This window comes from Equus przewalskii, chromosome 10 (assembly GCF_037783145.1).
Source record: "Equus przewalskii isolate Varuska chromosome 10, EquPr2, whole genome shotgun sequence".
Taxonomy (NCBI): Eukaryota; Metazoa; Chordata; class Mammalia; order Perissodactyla; family Equidae; genus Equus; species Equus przewalskii.
The window spans coordinates 40954683-40966702 of NC_091840.1; the positions used below are offsets into that span (position 1 = coordinate 40954683).

General features: G+C 46.1%; 1 protein-coding gene across 23 annotated transcripts in view; it reads right to left on the minus strand.

Annotated features, from left to right (window-relative positions):
- Positions 1-7263: 7263 nt before the first annotated feature.
- The window catches only part of NF1 (neurofibromin 1), a 240137-nt gene continuing 235380 nt past the window's right edge, over positions 7264-12020 (minus strand). For all 23 annotated transcript variants that reach the window (XM_070562627.1, XM_070562622.1, XM_070562626.1 and 20 more), the window contains one exon: positions 7264-10898. In XM_070562627.1, coding sequence (XP_070418728.1) covers positions 10756-10898 — 143 coding nt within the window. In that variant the 3' untranslated portion in view covers positions 7264-10755. The remainder of the gene's footprint in view (positions 10899-12020) is intronic.

Consider the following 12020-nt stretch of genomic DNA (forward strand, 5'->3'; position numbering starts at 1 on the left):
TCTGCCCTGTGAAATGTGGGGAAGTGCCACTTCTGGACAGACGATTTACGAGCCAATGTGTGGTTCTCCATGTCTCCTTGTCGCCTGCCATGGGACCAGATGGATGCTGCTTGTCAGCCTGGGTCATGGAATGAAGATGAGTTGGGGGTGGGGGTGGCTGAGGGCTGTTCCTGACTGAAGGGTAACTGGGCCACCCTGACTGATACCGGAGGGGAGGACCTGGTTCCCCAGAAGACCTAGGGCTCAGCGAGCCAGAGACTGTTGGGATGGGAGACACCTTCCCTCCCACCGCCTTGTCCCATCCCAACTCATTTCTTGAAGAGTCCCAGAGTGCCCAGAGGGAAAGTGAGTGCCCAAGATGACAAAGGTTTTGGTGGCAGAGACAGGAGTCCCGACCCCCATCCATGCTCCTTTCTGCACAGGTGTGGCTGGAGGTCCTGGAGTGACTGGTGCAGCATCTCAGGCATTAGGCTAAAGCCTCAGTTTGCCAATTCTGCCGCCTCCACCTGACCAGCTTAAAAACAAAAGAAAACGTAAATCCAGGGCGTCCCACCTCTGCTGAGTACACGTGGGGAGAGGGGAGCGAGGAGGGAGGGGCTGGGCGGGACAAGCCGGGATCGCGGAGATTTAGGAGCACAGAGGCCAAGCGAGCGTCGGGTCTTCCTGCGGGGAACCGCACCAACTCTGCACCGGATGCGCGGGGTGGTCCCTCGGGGGCGGACTGAGGCTTTCAGCGGGGGCGCGAGCAGGGCGCGCGGCCGAGACGGGGCCCCGCGGCTCCACCAAGCGGCCTCCCCGGGACGGGCCGGCGCTCGCGCGCCCCCTGCTGTTCGAGGGCGGTTCTACAACTTCAGTTCTCTGCTTAGAAGCAGCCTTCGTTCCTAGACTCACGCTAGAGGAATATTGACTGCGCGCTTGCTCTCTGCCAAGCGAACCTTGTTCTAGGTTCTGCGGGGACGTCAGCGAACAAAGCGGAGGCCAAAAAAGAGCAAATCCTCCTCTCCCCCCAAGCAGGGACGGGTCCTGAAGGTGCCAGGCCTCTAGGAGGACTTATAAAGTGCTGGCTGTTGGGGTGCAAAGCCCTCTCTGTACCTCCCTAAAAAGCCTTCTGCGAAGTTTTCTGCAAACGGATTCTTCAGAGGGAAGGAGGGGCCAGGGCGCTTGTCAGGGTGGGCTCGGGCTGAGAACAAGAGCTGAGGAACGAGGGGACAGGCGATGTCTGGGTTACACGTGGAACACTCAGCCTAGTGGCTTGCCCTTCCCAGCCGAGGAGCTCCAAGCGGCTGGAGTAAGGCTGGGTTGGAGCATGAGATGGGGTTGAAAAGGCAGGTAGGGGGTCAAATGATGGCCTCCTGTATCCTGTTGAGGACCTTGAACTTCATCTGTGTGGGTGGGAACAGATGCTGGATTGGAGTGTGGTACACGCGGATAGTGGTCATGCTAGGAGACCTGAACTGTCAGAACGGTGATGGGGATGGCTGAGAGAATTTCAGTACAATGTGACGACCATCCAGTGTGGCAGTGGGGGTGGGTGGTGAGCGGGGAGGAACTAAGGATAATTCCCAGGTTTCTAGCTCAGATGCATTGTTGGGGATGGTGGTGCCACTGGCCAAGGCAGGGGCCCAGGAGGAAAGGCCCTGGGAAAGCCTATGGAGAGGTGAAGGAGTGTCATTAGATGGTGGGCTCCCCAGGTCTGGAGGTGAGGATGGTGGTGGGGGTGGCAGTGATGAACTAGAATGGCCTCATGTGATGTTAGTGGATGAGAAAATTCAGGAACGCTGGCGAAGAGGAAAGAACCGAGGGTGAAGAGGCAGGCGAAGGAAGTGCTGACAGAGCCAGAGGAGAAGGGGCACAGGGAGCAGGCGTCTGGAAACTCCAACGGCGGTTACGTGTGCCCAACCTTGGCAATGTAGTGTACACAGCCACGTAAATGTACACACCCGTTAAGAGTCTGAGAGCTGCCTGAGGGCGAGCACCATTCCTCAGCACCCCCCCCAACACCCCCCACCATCCCCCCCCCATCAACCTTGATAGAGTGTGAGCCATGAGCAGATGTCACACAGGCTCCCGAAGGGTCTGTAGTGGCCAGCCCGCTCTCTGGGCTGGATTGTCACCTGAACGACTCTGAACCAGGTGTGCAAATATTCTCCCGAGGAAGGAAAACAAACCCAGGTTCCCGGGACCTAAATTAGGCAAAAAGCCACCTTTTGATAAAAGAAAAAAGAGACAAAGGGAAAAATGTCCAAGAGATGGAAGTTGTTAATTTAATACCCAAATAAATTCCACTCTTATGACTACTTTTCTTAGTACAACTAAAAGTCAGCAATATCCTTACCTCTTAAAAACAACTTAAATTTGTTTTTAAAGTAATAATGCTCATTGTAAAAAGCTAAGAAAATATAGACAAACGTAAAAAGGAAACACAAATTAACAGTATGTAGTTATTAACATTGGATGCATTTCCTCTATCTTTTTCCTATGTATGAATTATATAAATGTATATATTTCTTACAGAATTGGGGATCAGACCTCATACTCAGTTTTTAAACTCTTGATTGTATTGGAAGTTTCCCCTCAAATTTAAATATTATTCATTTTATTATTTTTTAAAAATTTTTACTTATTTATTTTTTTTGAGGAGGATTAGCCCTGAGCTAACTACTGCCAATCCTCCTCTTTTTGCTGAGGAAGACTGGCCCTGAGCTAACATCTGTGCCCATCTTCCTCTGCTTTATATGTGGGACGCCTGCCACAGCATGGCCTGCCAAGCGGTGCCATGTCCGCACCCGGGATCTGAACTGGTGACCCCAGGGCCGCTGAGAAGCGGCATGTGCGCACGGGGCTGGCCCCTAAATAGTATTCTTTACACCCATTTTTAAAGGCTGCATAAGGAAGCACTGACAGCTTCCAGAAAGTGCTGGGTGACTGTAGACCATTTGACCAACATTTTGGCTATCTCCACGTTTTGATATTATAAAGAATACTTTGACAAAAGTCTTAGCTCTCTGATCACTTATTTCTCTAGGCTAGATTCCTACACCACAGTATTTCTGGGGTAAATGGTGTGGACTTTTAAAAAAAATATGTTATTGAGGTCATACTGGTTTATAACACTGTATAATTTCAGGCGTACATTATCATATATCAGCTTCTGTATAGACTGCATCGTGCTCTCCACCAGTAGTCTAGCTTTTATCCGTCATCATACACGTGTGCCCCTTTGGCCCTCCTCCCCACCGCCTTCCCCTGGTAACCCCTGAACTGTTCTCTTTGTCCACGTTTGTTTATCTGTCACATATGGGTGAAATCGTATGGTGATTGTCTTTCTCTGTCCGGCTTATTTCACTTAACATAATACCCTCAAAGTCCATCCATGTTGTTGCAAATGGGACGATTTTGTCTTTTTTATGGCTGAGTAGTATTCCATTGTATATATACACACCACATCTTCTTTATCCATTCATCCGTTGATGGGCACTTGGGTTGCTTCCACGTCTTGGCTCTTGTGAATAATGCCGTAGTGAACATAGGGGTGCATAGATCTCTTTGTATTATTGCTTTCATTTTCTTTGGCTAAATACCCGGTAGTGGGATAGCTGGAGCGTATGGAATTTTTATTTTTAATTTTTTGAGAAATCTCCGTACTGTTTTCCATAGTGGCTGCACCAGTATCCCCACCAGCAGTGTATGCGGGTTCCCTTTTCTCCACATCCTCTCTAAAACTTATTATTTCTTTTGTTAATTATAGCCATTCTGATGGGTGTGAGTTGATATCTCACTGTAGTTTTGATTTGCAGTTCCCTAATAATTAGCAATGTTGAACATCTCTTCATGTTGGCTATCTGTATATCTTCTTTGGAAAAATGTTTACATCATCTGCCCATTTTTTGATCAGGTTGTTTGTCTTTTTGTTGTTGAGAGTTGTATGAGTTCTTTATATATTTTGGAAATTAACCTTGTTGGAGATATGATTTGCAAATATTTTCTCCCAGTTGGTGGGTTGTCTTTTCGTTTTGTTCATGGTTTCTTTCCCTTGCAGAAGCTTTTTAGTCTGATCTGGTCCCATTTGTTTACTTTTTCTGGTGTAGATATTTTTAAGGCTAGTGATACAGAAAGATGAGGTCAAGTGCAGGAGCGAGTCCATCGCGTTACACTCTTGACCAACACCAAGTATTAGTTGAATGCACCTTTGCTAATTTGCCAGATGAAAATGGTCTTTCACTGTTTTCAGTTGCATTTTTTTGGTTTCCTAATGAGTGCGATGAACTTTTCCATTGTATAGTAATTAGCAATTGGGACAAAGTTTCCTTTCTGTGGATTAGTCATTCATGTCCTTTGCCCTTTTTTCCCCCCTACTTGAGTCTTTTATGAAAATTGATTTTTAGGAACTCTTTATAATAAGAGCAATTTCGCTGTTTGTTGGCCTTTAAATTTTGGGTGTGACTCTTTTGGACCTGGGGACATTTTAATCTGTGAAGTAGTCAAAGTGTAATCTTTAGGGTTTCTTCCACTGCTTCTAGTCCTTCCCTGTTGTGAGAGTCATCCACGTTCTTGGCCAACATTTCCAGCTCTCCTCCTTACGGATTGAGGAGAATAGGTCTTTCTGACTCTCAGGATTCTGTGGAGCCGTGTGACAAGCTCTGGCAGTGACTGTGGGCAGAAGTCACTGCACACCTGGCCTTGGGCCTTCATTGCTAACGCCAGACCCTCCAGAAGCTGGGCTCTCCAGTCTGGTAGCCACCTATAACTATTTACATTTAAATTACATTAAGTTAAACAGTCAGTTCCTCAGTCTCAGTAGCCACATTTTAAGTGTTCAGCAGCCCCGTGTGGTCGCGGCCACCGTATTGGACAGTGCAGACACGGAACATCGCCGTCATCCCACGGGGTGACCAGGCAGCGCAGCCGGAGCTCTCCCGCTCCTCCAAGGACCAGGCGCCTGCTGTGGCGGCAGACCAGTCACTCTGGGATGCCAGAAACCAGGTGAGCAGAGCCCCCTGCTGACCAGCGATGGATGTGCACCAGGGGTGAGAAAGCAGCTTTGTGGCTTTGAAGCCAATGAAATCTGGGGGTTACTGGTGCTTTTTCTTTGTTTAAACAATAGCATGATCTGGACCTTCTTGCAGTTCCATTCTATTTATCTAGTCTAATTACCTTTACCACAGTTTTACATCTTTAAGAATTTGTGTTTTATTATCTAGTAAGGAAGATTTCCAACTATGCTCTTTTCGTTCTTAGCCGTGCTTTCGTTTATTCTGGAAGGTGAGCCCTGGAATCATTGTTTGGATACGCTCTCTTCTTGTAGGGCTCCTGCTGGACTGTGTTACAGCACCACTTCATCTGGGAGGAACTGGCCCTCTGCAATACTGCCTTCCCCTCGAGGACTGTGGGCTGTCTCTCCGTTTACTCAGCTTTCCTTTCTGCCCGGCCCGTCACATGCTGGGCAGCGCCATGTGGATGGAATGAGCCGCAAAGGGAAGAAAATAAGGACAATACAGTGACTTTCTTCTTCTTCTTTTTTTTTTTTTTTGAGGAAGATTAGCTCTGAGCTAACATCTGCTGCCAATCCTCCTCTTTTTGCTGAGGAAGATTAGCCCTAAGCTAACTGCTGCCTATCCCCCTCTTTTTGCTGAGGAAGACTGGCCCTGAGCTAACATCCGTGCCCATCTTCCTCTACTTTATATGTGGGATGCCTGCCACAGCGTGGCTTGGCAAGTGGTGCCATGTCTGTGCCCGGGATCTGAATCGGTGAACCCCGGGCTGCCAAAGCAGAACGTGTGCACTTAACCGCTGCGCCACCAGGCCGGCCCCAACACAGTGACTTTTTATAAAGCAAAATGAATTCCTCTTAAAGCACTGTACTTGACCCTGTGATTCCCTCCCCCCAACTCTTTGGGGTTGAGAAGGACTTTCCATTATAAAAAGATCGTTATTCAAATTTTTTTTTTGTTTTTTTCTCAATGCGTAAGTTGACAGAATACGTTTTGGAATTTACTGCACACACACACACACCCACCCACATGTGCTCTCTCTCTCTCTCTCTCTGCCAGGACCCCATCCATGGAGAGCCTGCCTTTTCCATGGAGGTTTGGGCTGGGCCCAGAGCATTAGCCTGTTTTCTCAGTCTTCCCACAAACAGACCAGCAGGGCCTCAGACCCACAGACATCTGTTTTATGGTCTTTTGAGTCCTCTGTTTCATGCCAGACACTGTTACCCTCCTCAGGATCAGCTCTGTCCTGCCCGCGGGGTCTGGGCTGGAGCCTTCCCCATCTGGGAATAGCCTAGTAATGGGGTAAACAGATAGTAAAACTCGCAGCCGCTGGGCCAGGGAAGCGTTTTACAGTGTTTACACATGCGGCGTCACGGAAGATCCTGTGGAGGGAGAGGGAGAAGCTGGGGAGGACCTTGGGGTCCTAACACAGGCCCTCTGACCACTTGACCTCTGAGTGTCCTGGCATTTTTGACTGGTTGTTTGAAAAGAAGTCAAGTCAGCCTACCTCAGAGAATGGTCACCTCGTGGCTTGGCGGGCCCTAAAACACGTCTGAAGGAGCTCAGGACACACAGCCCCAGAGCCGGCACCCGGGCACCCTGACTGTCTAAGCTGAAGGGGTCTGAGACGGCAGAGGCAGGAGGGTCCCTCTGACCTCCCTCCTGCCCTTCTCCCCTGAAACGGGGCGTAAACCCCACCTGGGAGAGGCGCCCTCCCTCCGCCCAGAGGAGAGCAGCCTCCTCATCTCCGAAGACGAGCCAGAGGGGCTCTGAGGATGGGAACGAGGGCCGAGCGGGCCGTGCTCTCCGTGTCTCCCGCTGACGACGCTCCCCTCGCCCTCCAGCCTGGCACAGCTCCACACGCCGCCCCCTCTCCAGCAGAGGCGGCATAAGAACACGCACACCTAACTGGTTCTTTGCCTTCGTTTCTTTACAAAGGCTCTCACGCCGCGTAAAACTTATATTAAACAATGGTGTATGCTTTCCTCCTATTCATGTCTTTCTGGGTTTAGTTTTCAGACCCAGCCGGGGACCCTCAGAGGCTCCAGAAAAACCTTTCCCTCCCCCCCACATTTTACCAAAATTATTTTACTTTTAGTTTAGAGAAGTTCTGGAAATAGTAAGGTCTTTCCCGTGGGGAGGCGGTGGAGGAGAACCCAAGGCATCCTTAAAAGAAAGAAAATGGCTGTAATATGTCCAAAGGTCAGGGAGGAGTGGGGGAAGTGAGAAACAGAGCTGATGCATGTGAAGAAATTAAACAACTCCCCACAGCTTAGAGCAGTTGAATTTACATTTTACTTAAAAAAGGGGGGGGATGTACATACACAGGGAGGAAACTGGGGCGGGGAACAACAATGATCTGAAATGGAGTTCTACAATTTTCCCCTACAATGATCGATTTTGTCTTTTGGGCAGTATTTCTCCTGCTGGCGTACAACTGCTTACGATATTAACAAGGTTGGAGACGGGGATGTGCCAAAGATCCGGCCCCAGGTGGGAGGAGAGGGAGTCAGCATATACAATGAAAGTTTACAATACACAGCATTTTCTTTAAATGATGTCACGCAGCCGCGGGAAGGAGTTAACAACACTAACACGAGAATAATCAAATTTTTGCTTGTTATCCATGTACAGCAACTAACTGCTTTACAAAAAAGCAAAATAATACAATATATCATCACATGTATTTACAGTGTAGTAAATATACTTTTCTGTCAAATTTTACACAAACTATTTACACGTGAATATACTGCATTAAAAAAAATTGTGTGGCTGACACTAGGAGTGAATTTTTGTATAAGTCCATCGCATAACATTGAAAAAGACATGCCTCGTTATTGGGGGCGGGGGATGTAAAAACAAATAGAAAGCCCTAAGACCCACTAAGCAGGGAGGGTTGCCGGCTTACATTCTGCCTCCCCAGCACATCCGTTCCGGGGGTGGAAGCCGGTGTCCGGCCGCGTCCTCAGCACCGGGCCGGGCGCTGCAGAGCCGGCATCCAGGAACGAACGGGGCTGCGCGGATGGAGGACAGAGCACTTGCCACTTTCCCCAGAGAGTGAACCGCGTCTCAATGTTGGCAACAAGGGCACCCCCTGGGACTGGAGCAGAGATAACACAGGCAGATGACACACGACAAAAACGTGATGAGTTAATGTTTTCCTCTTTAAAAAGTCAGGGGAAACATCCCTAAACCCAAGACAAATTCCTTGTAATGTTCTTTATAGAACTGAGATTACACAAAATGGGCAACTTGCTCTGAATTTCAGGATTTCTTGTGCAGATTACAGGTATGAGGCCTAAAAAGTGTTTCATTTCTCAGGGGAGGCATATTGGTGAGAACTTAATCTCATGTTCATTTCAGTTACTTGGAAAGCTAGATTTTCCTCAAAAGTTGGAAGTTCTTTAAACAAAGTAAATTTTAAACCTTAGTAAGTTTTCAAATTCCCAGGATGTACTGTCAGAAGTACTTTTTCAGTTCAAGGAGGCTCAATTTTGATTTGTGCAACGCTGACCATTTCATGAGGTACTTCAAGGGAATTCATTCCACTCACTGCAGTCGAGGGAAACGATGAATACACTTGAGAAATACTACACCTTGGAAAACCTGTTTAGGGAAAGATCAATATTTCTAACAGGAAACCTTCGGGAGCTTGTCTATTTTGATGGGAGAAGCCAAATAGCATAACAACACCCACCGTCATATGCACCAGACGAGCCAACCAAGAGGAAAGACATGGAACCAACAGGATTAAAGGCTCACATCTGCCTTTTACTCCAGGAGCCAAGCAGTTGTGACAACTATCCCAGAGGCACGGGGCTGCCAAGACCTTAACGGCAGCTTGGCATCCTTGGCACTGGGTTGTTAATGATCTGTTTCTAAACTCAGCTCTAGAGTTAGCTTCTTTATAGTCTTAGTTGCTCTGTTCTTATAAACATTCTAGTCTAATGCAGCCTCTCCAATAGTTAAAAACGAAGGTTTAATTAATTGCACCTGTCTTCAATATTTTCCAACAATTCCATGTCAAAATAACTATTAATACTAAGGTTTTTCCCCCTTTTATTTTGGCAAATAGTTCTTACTTTTCCCAGGACTGTAAACAAATTAAAAAAATTAAATTCTTATTTCTGAATATCAAAAGCAATTTTATTTACATTAACATATTACATTGTTACTATGTGGATAAATGTGAAATGTGTTATATTATTAAAATCAGACCACTTAAATGTACCATTATTTATTGGCTTAGCTGTGGAATTTAATTTACTGAAATGCACCCAGGAAACAGCACTACAGGAACCCACCCCCCCCAGGTCTCTTCCTCCCTCCCAAAGCCACTGCATCTTAACATATAAAGGGAATCTGGGAGTAGGGGGGTAATATATTTTTGTAATAAATATGGTTTAGTTCTAAATTGGAACATCCAAATTCTAATATGCTCACTGAAGTCAACTTATTTTGCACAGGCAGGTACCACAAAGAAGCTGGATCTCATTCCTATGGCAACCCCAGCAGCACGAGACTCTAGCCGGGCGGTGCAGCAGCACCCTTAAGGCCTCCTATCGTCACGCTAATGCAGGCTCACCAGTCCTTTCACAGTGATTTAATGCAATTCTATCATATAGAATCCAAATGTTTGCTAAAGAGAGTCCTGATTTTTTGGAGGGGAGAGGGAAGATTACAAGACATTTAAAATACATCTGATCAAAGAAACTGCTGATAATATACACCATACTCTTATGCTTCTTGGAAAATTATTAAACAAAATAAAAGCATCAGTTACTCTAAACGTCCCGTACCATTCCATTCTGCTGTGCAGCTAATGCAGACATCTATGAACATTACCTTCTAGGAACAATGGTCAACACTTTGTTCACTGATTACCCTGCTCAGAATCACGTAGGAAAGTAGAAGAGGAGGGGAAAAACGTATACTTACTATACTTAGTATAGTTTTGGCTTACAAAAACAGAAAACAACAACTTTTAGCATATTTAAAGATTAAAAGATAATCAACTGGAGAAAAATAAATTGGTTTGGCTGACTGAGTTTGGATAAGGCTTCAGAACTCAGCGCTTTAATTCGGTAATGTTAAGATATATGTGGTTACACTTACTTTCCGTAATTATTGCTAATACTCAAGTGTTAGTATTTCTCAAGAACCGTCTACAAAATACTAAATCCCGCCACCCCCAAAGTACCTCGCCCGTGGCTTTATGGTGAGAAGTCACCGGGGCCCGACCTTCATGGTTCCTTCAGTTTTGTAAGGTAAAAAAAAGTCCACAGCTCAAAGTCAGATTAAACATACTGGGGTTATAATATTAGTTCTCCCACAAACTTCTATCTTGGAAAGTGTGTAAATAAGACTAACACTTGACTCTGTATCATGAAGGAGGGGAACAGAGAGAAGGCAGAGCTCTGTGCAAATGGCTGTCCTAGCTGGCCAGTGGTAGCAGTATTCAGGAATCCATCCTCTCTCACAATCGGGATGTTCTCAGTTCAAGTGTCCTGACCTCCCACTTTCTTTGCAGTTGTTCTGAACACTTGCTTAAACCAGACACGCCAAAAGTAGAAGAAAAAAATGTTAAAGAAAAAGCAGCATTAAATTTAGGCAATGCTTCCGAGAGTTGATCATCTGGCAACATGGCAGACTGGATGGGCTCGTTATAAACCATGAAGGCAGCATCACAGCGTGGTGGTGAAGGGGTCACTAGTGAAGAGCCCGTGTAAGTTACGTCTGTTTGAAAAAGGAAAGAAAGAAAGCTTCACACGATCTTCTTAATGCTATTACGTTTGAAACTGCCAGCGCTTCTTTGCTTCTGCACTTGGCTTGCGGATCCATGGCGAGTTCGTCCACTGTTACAGTGCCCAGTGGTTGGGGAGAGTTCAACGTTCTCCTTGTCGATTCCTGGAGGGAAACAGAGCAGCCAGTCACTCTCTCTCCTCAGGTGTTAAGGTCCAGGGTTGAATCTGATTTGCATATGAGATACAACCTGGCCAAGAGGTTTCGCATATTTCCTTTTAATGGTCCAACTGCAAGAATGTTTACAAAGACCTCGTCACACAGAAAACTCCCATTTTATTAAGCAAAATTTGCTATCACAGCAGAAAAACAGCATAAGAAAAAAAAAAAAGCCCGAGAAGTTGCACAGAAAAGCTAGAGGCAGGCAGGCTTGAGCTGAGTGAAAGGCTAGTGGCCACCAGGGAGATAAGAACTCCTTCCTCCAAATCATACCAGAAGCTTCCAGTAGAGGTCAGCTTCTAGCCATGTATCTTTACTGGTGTTTATACACAGAATATACATACTCTCTAGTTGCAGAAGGTACTGAAATTCATCATTTCAAAGAAAGGCAGATGCTTTTAATTTTTTTAATCATAGTGTCTTTCCCAAAGGAACTCAAATATTTACTGAGAAAATAATGTATCACAAAGGTCATATTGTAGAATCTTTCCTTTGACCTCCTTTTCAACTATGGCAAGTCATTTCATCTTCTCCACCTTAGACAGACACCATTTATTTCTCTCCTGGAGAAGATCAACTCCGCCCCCCCCCCCCCAAAAAAAAACTGGGCTGTACAATGAATTTTATAAATAATCTAGGCAGTAACTTCATAATAGTAACCAGAAGCAAAAATAAGATATATATATATATATAATTTTTTTTTTTTTTGCTGAGGAAGATTAGCCCTGAGCTAACATCTGTGCCAGTCTTCCTCTATTTTGTATGTGGGTCATCACCACAGCATGGCTGATGAGTGGTGTAGATCTGCACCTGGGATCTGAACACACAAATCTGGGCCACCAAAGTGGAGGACGTGAACTTAACCATTATGCCACAGGGCCGGCCCTCAAAAACAAGGTATTTTTTACCCATCAGATTAGTCAAGATTACAAGTTGGACAGGTAACAGAACAGTCGTCACCCTGGGGAGCAGTGACTGCAAGGGGCATGAGGGTGACTCTTTGGGTGCTGGGAATGTTCTGTTTCTTGATCTGGATGCTGGATTTTTAAGTGTGTTTACTTCTTAAAA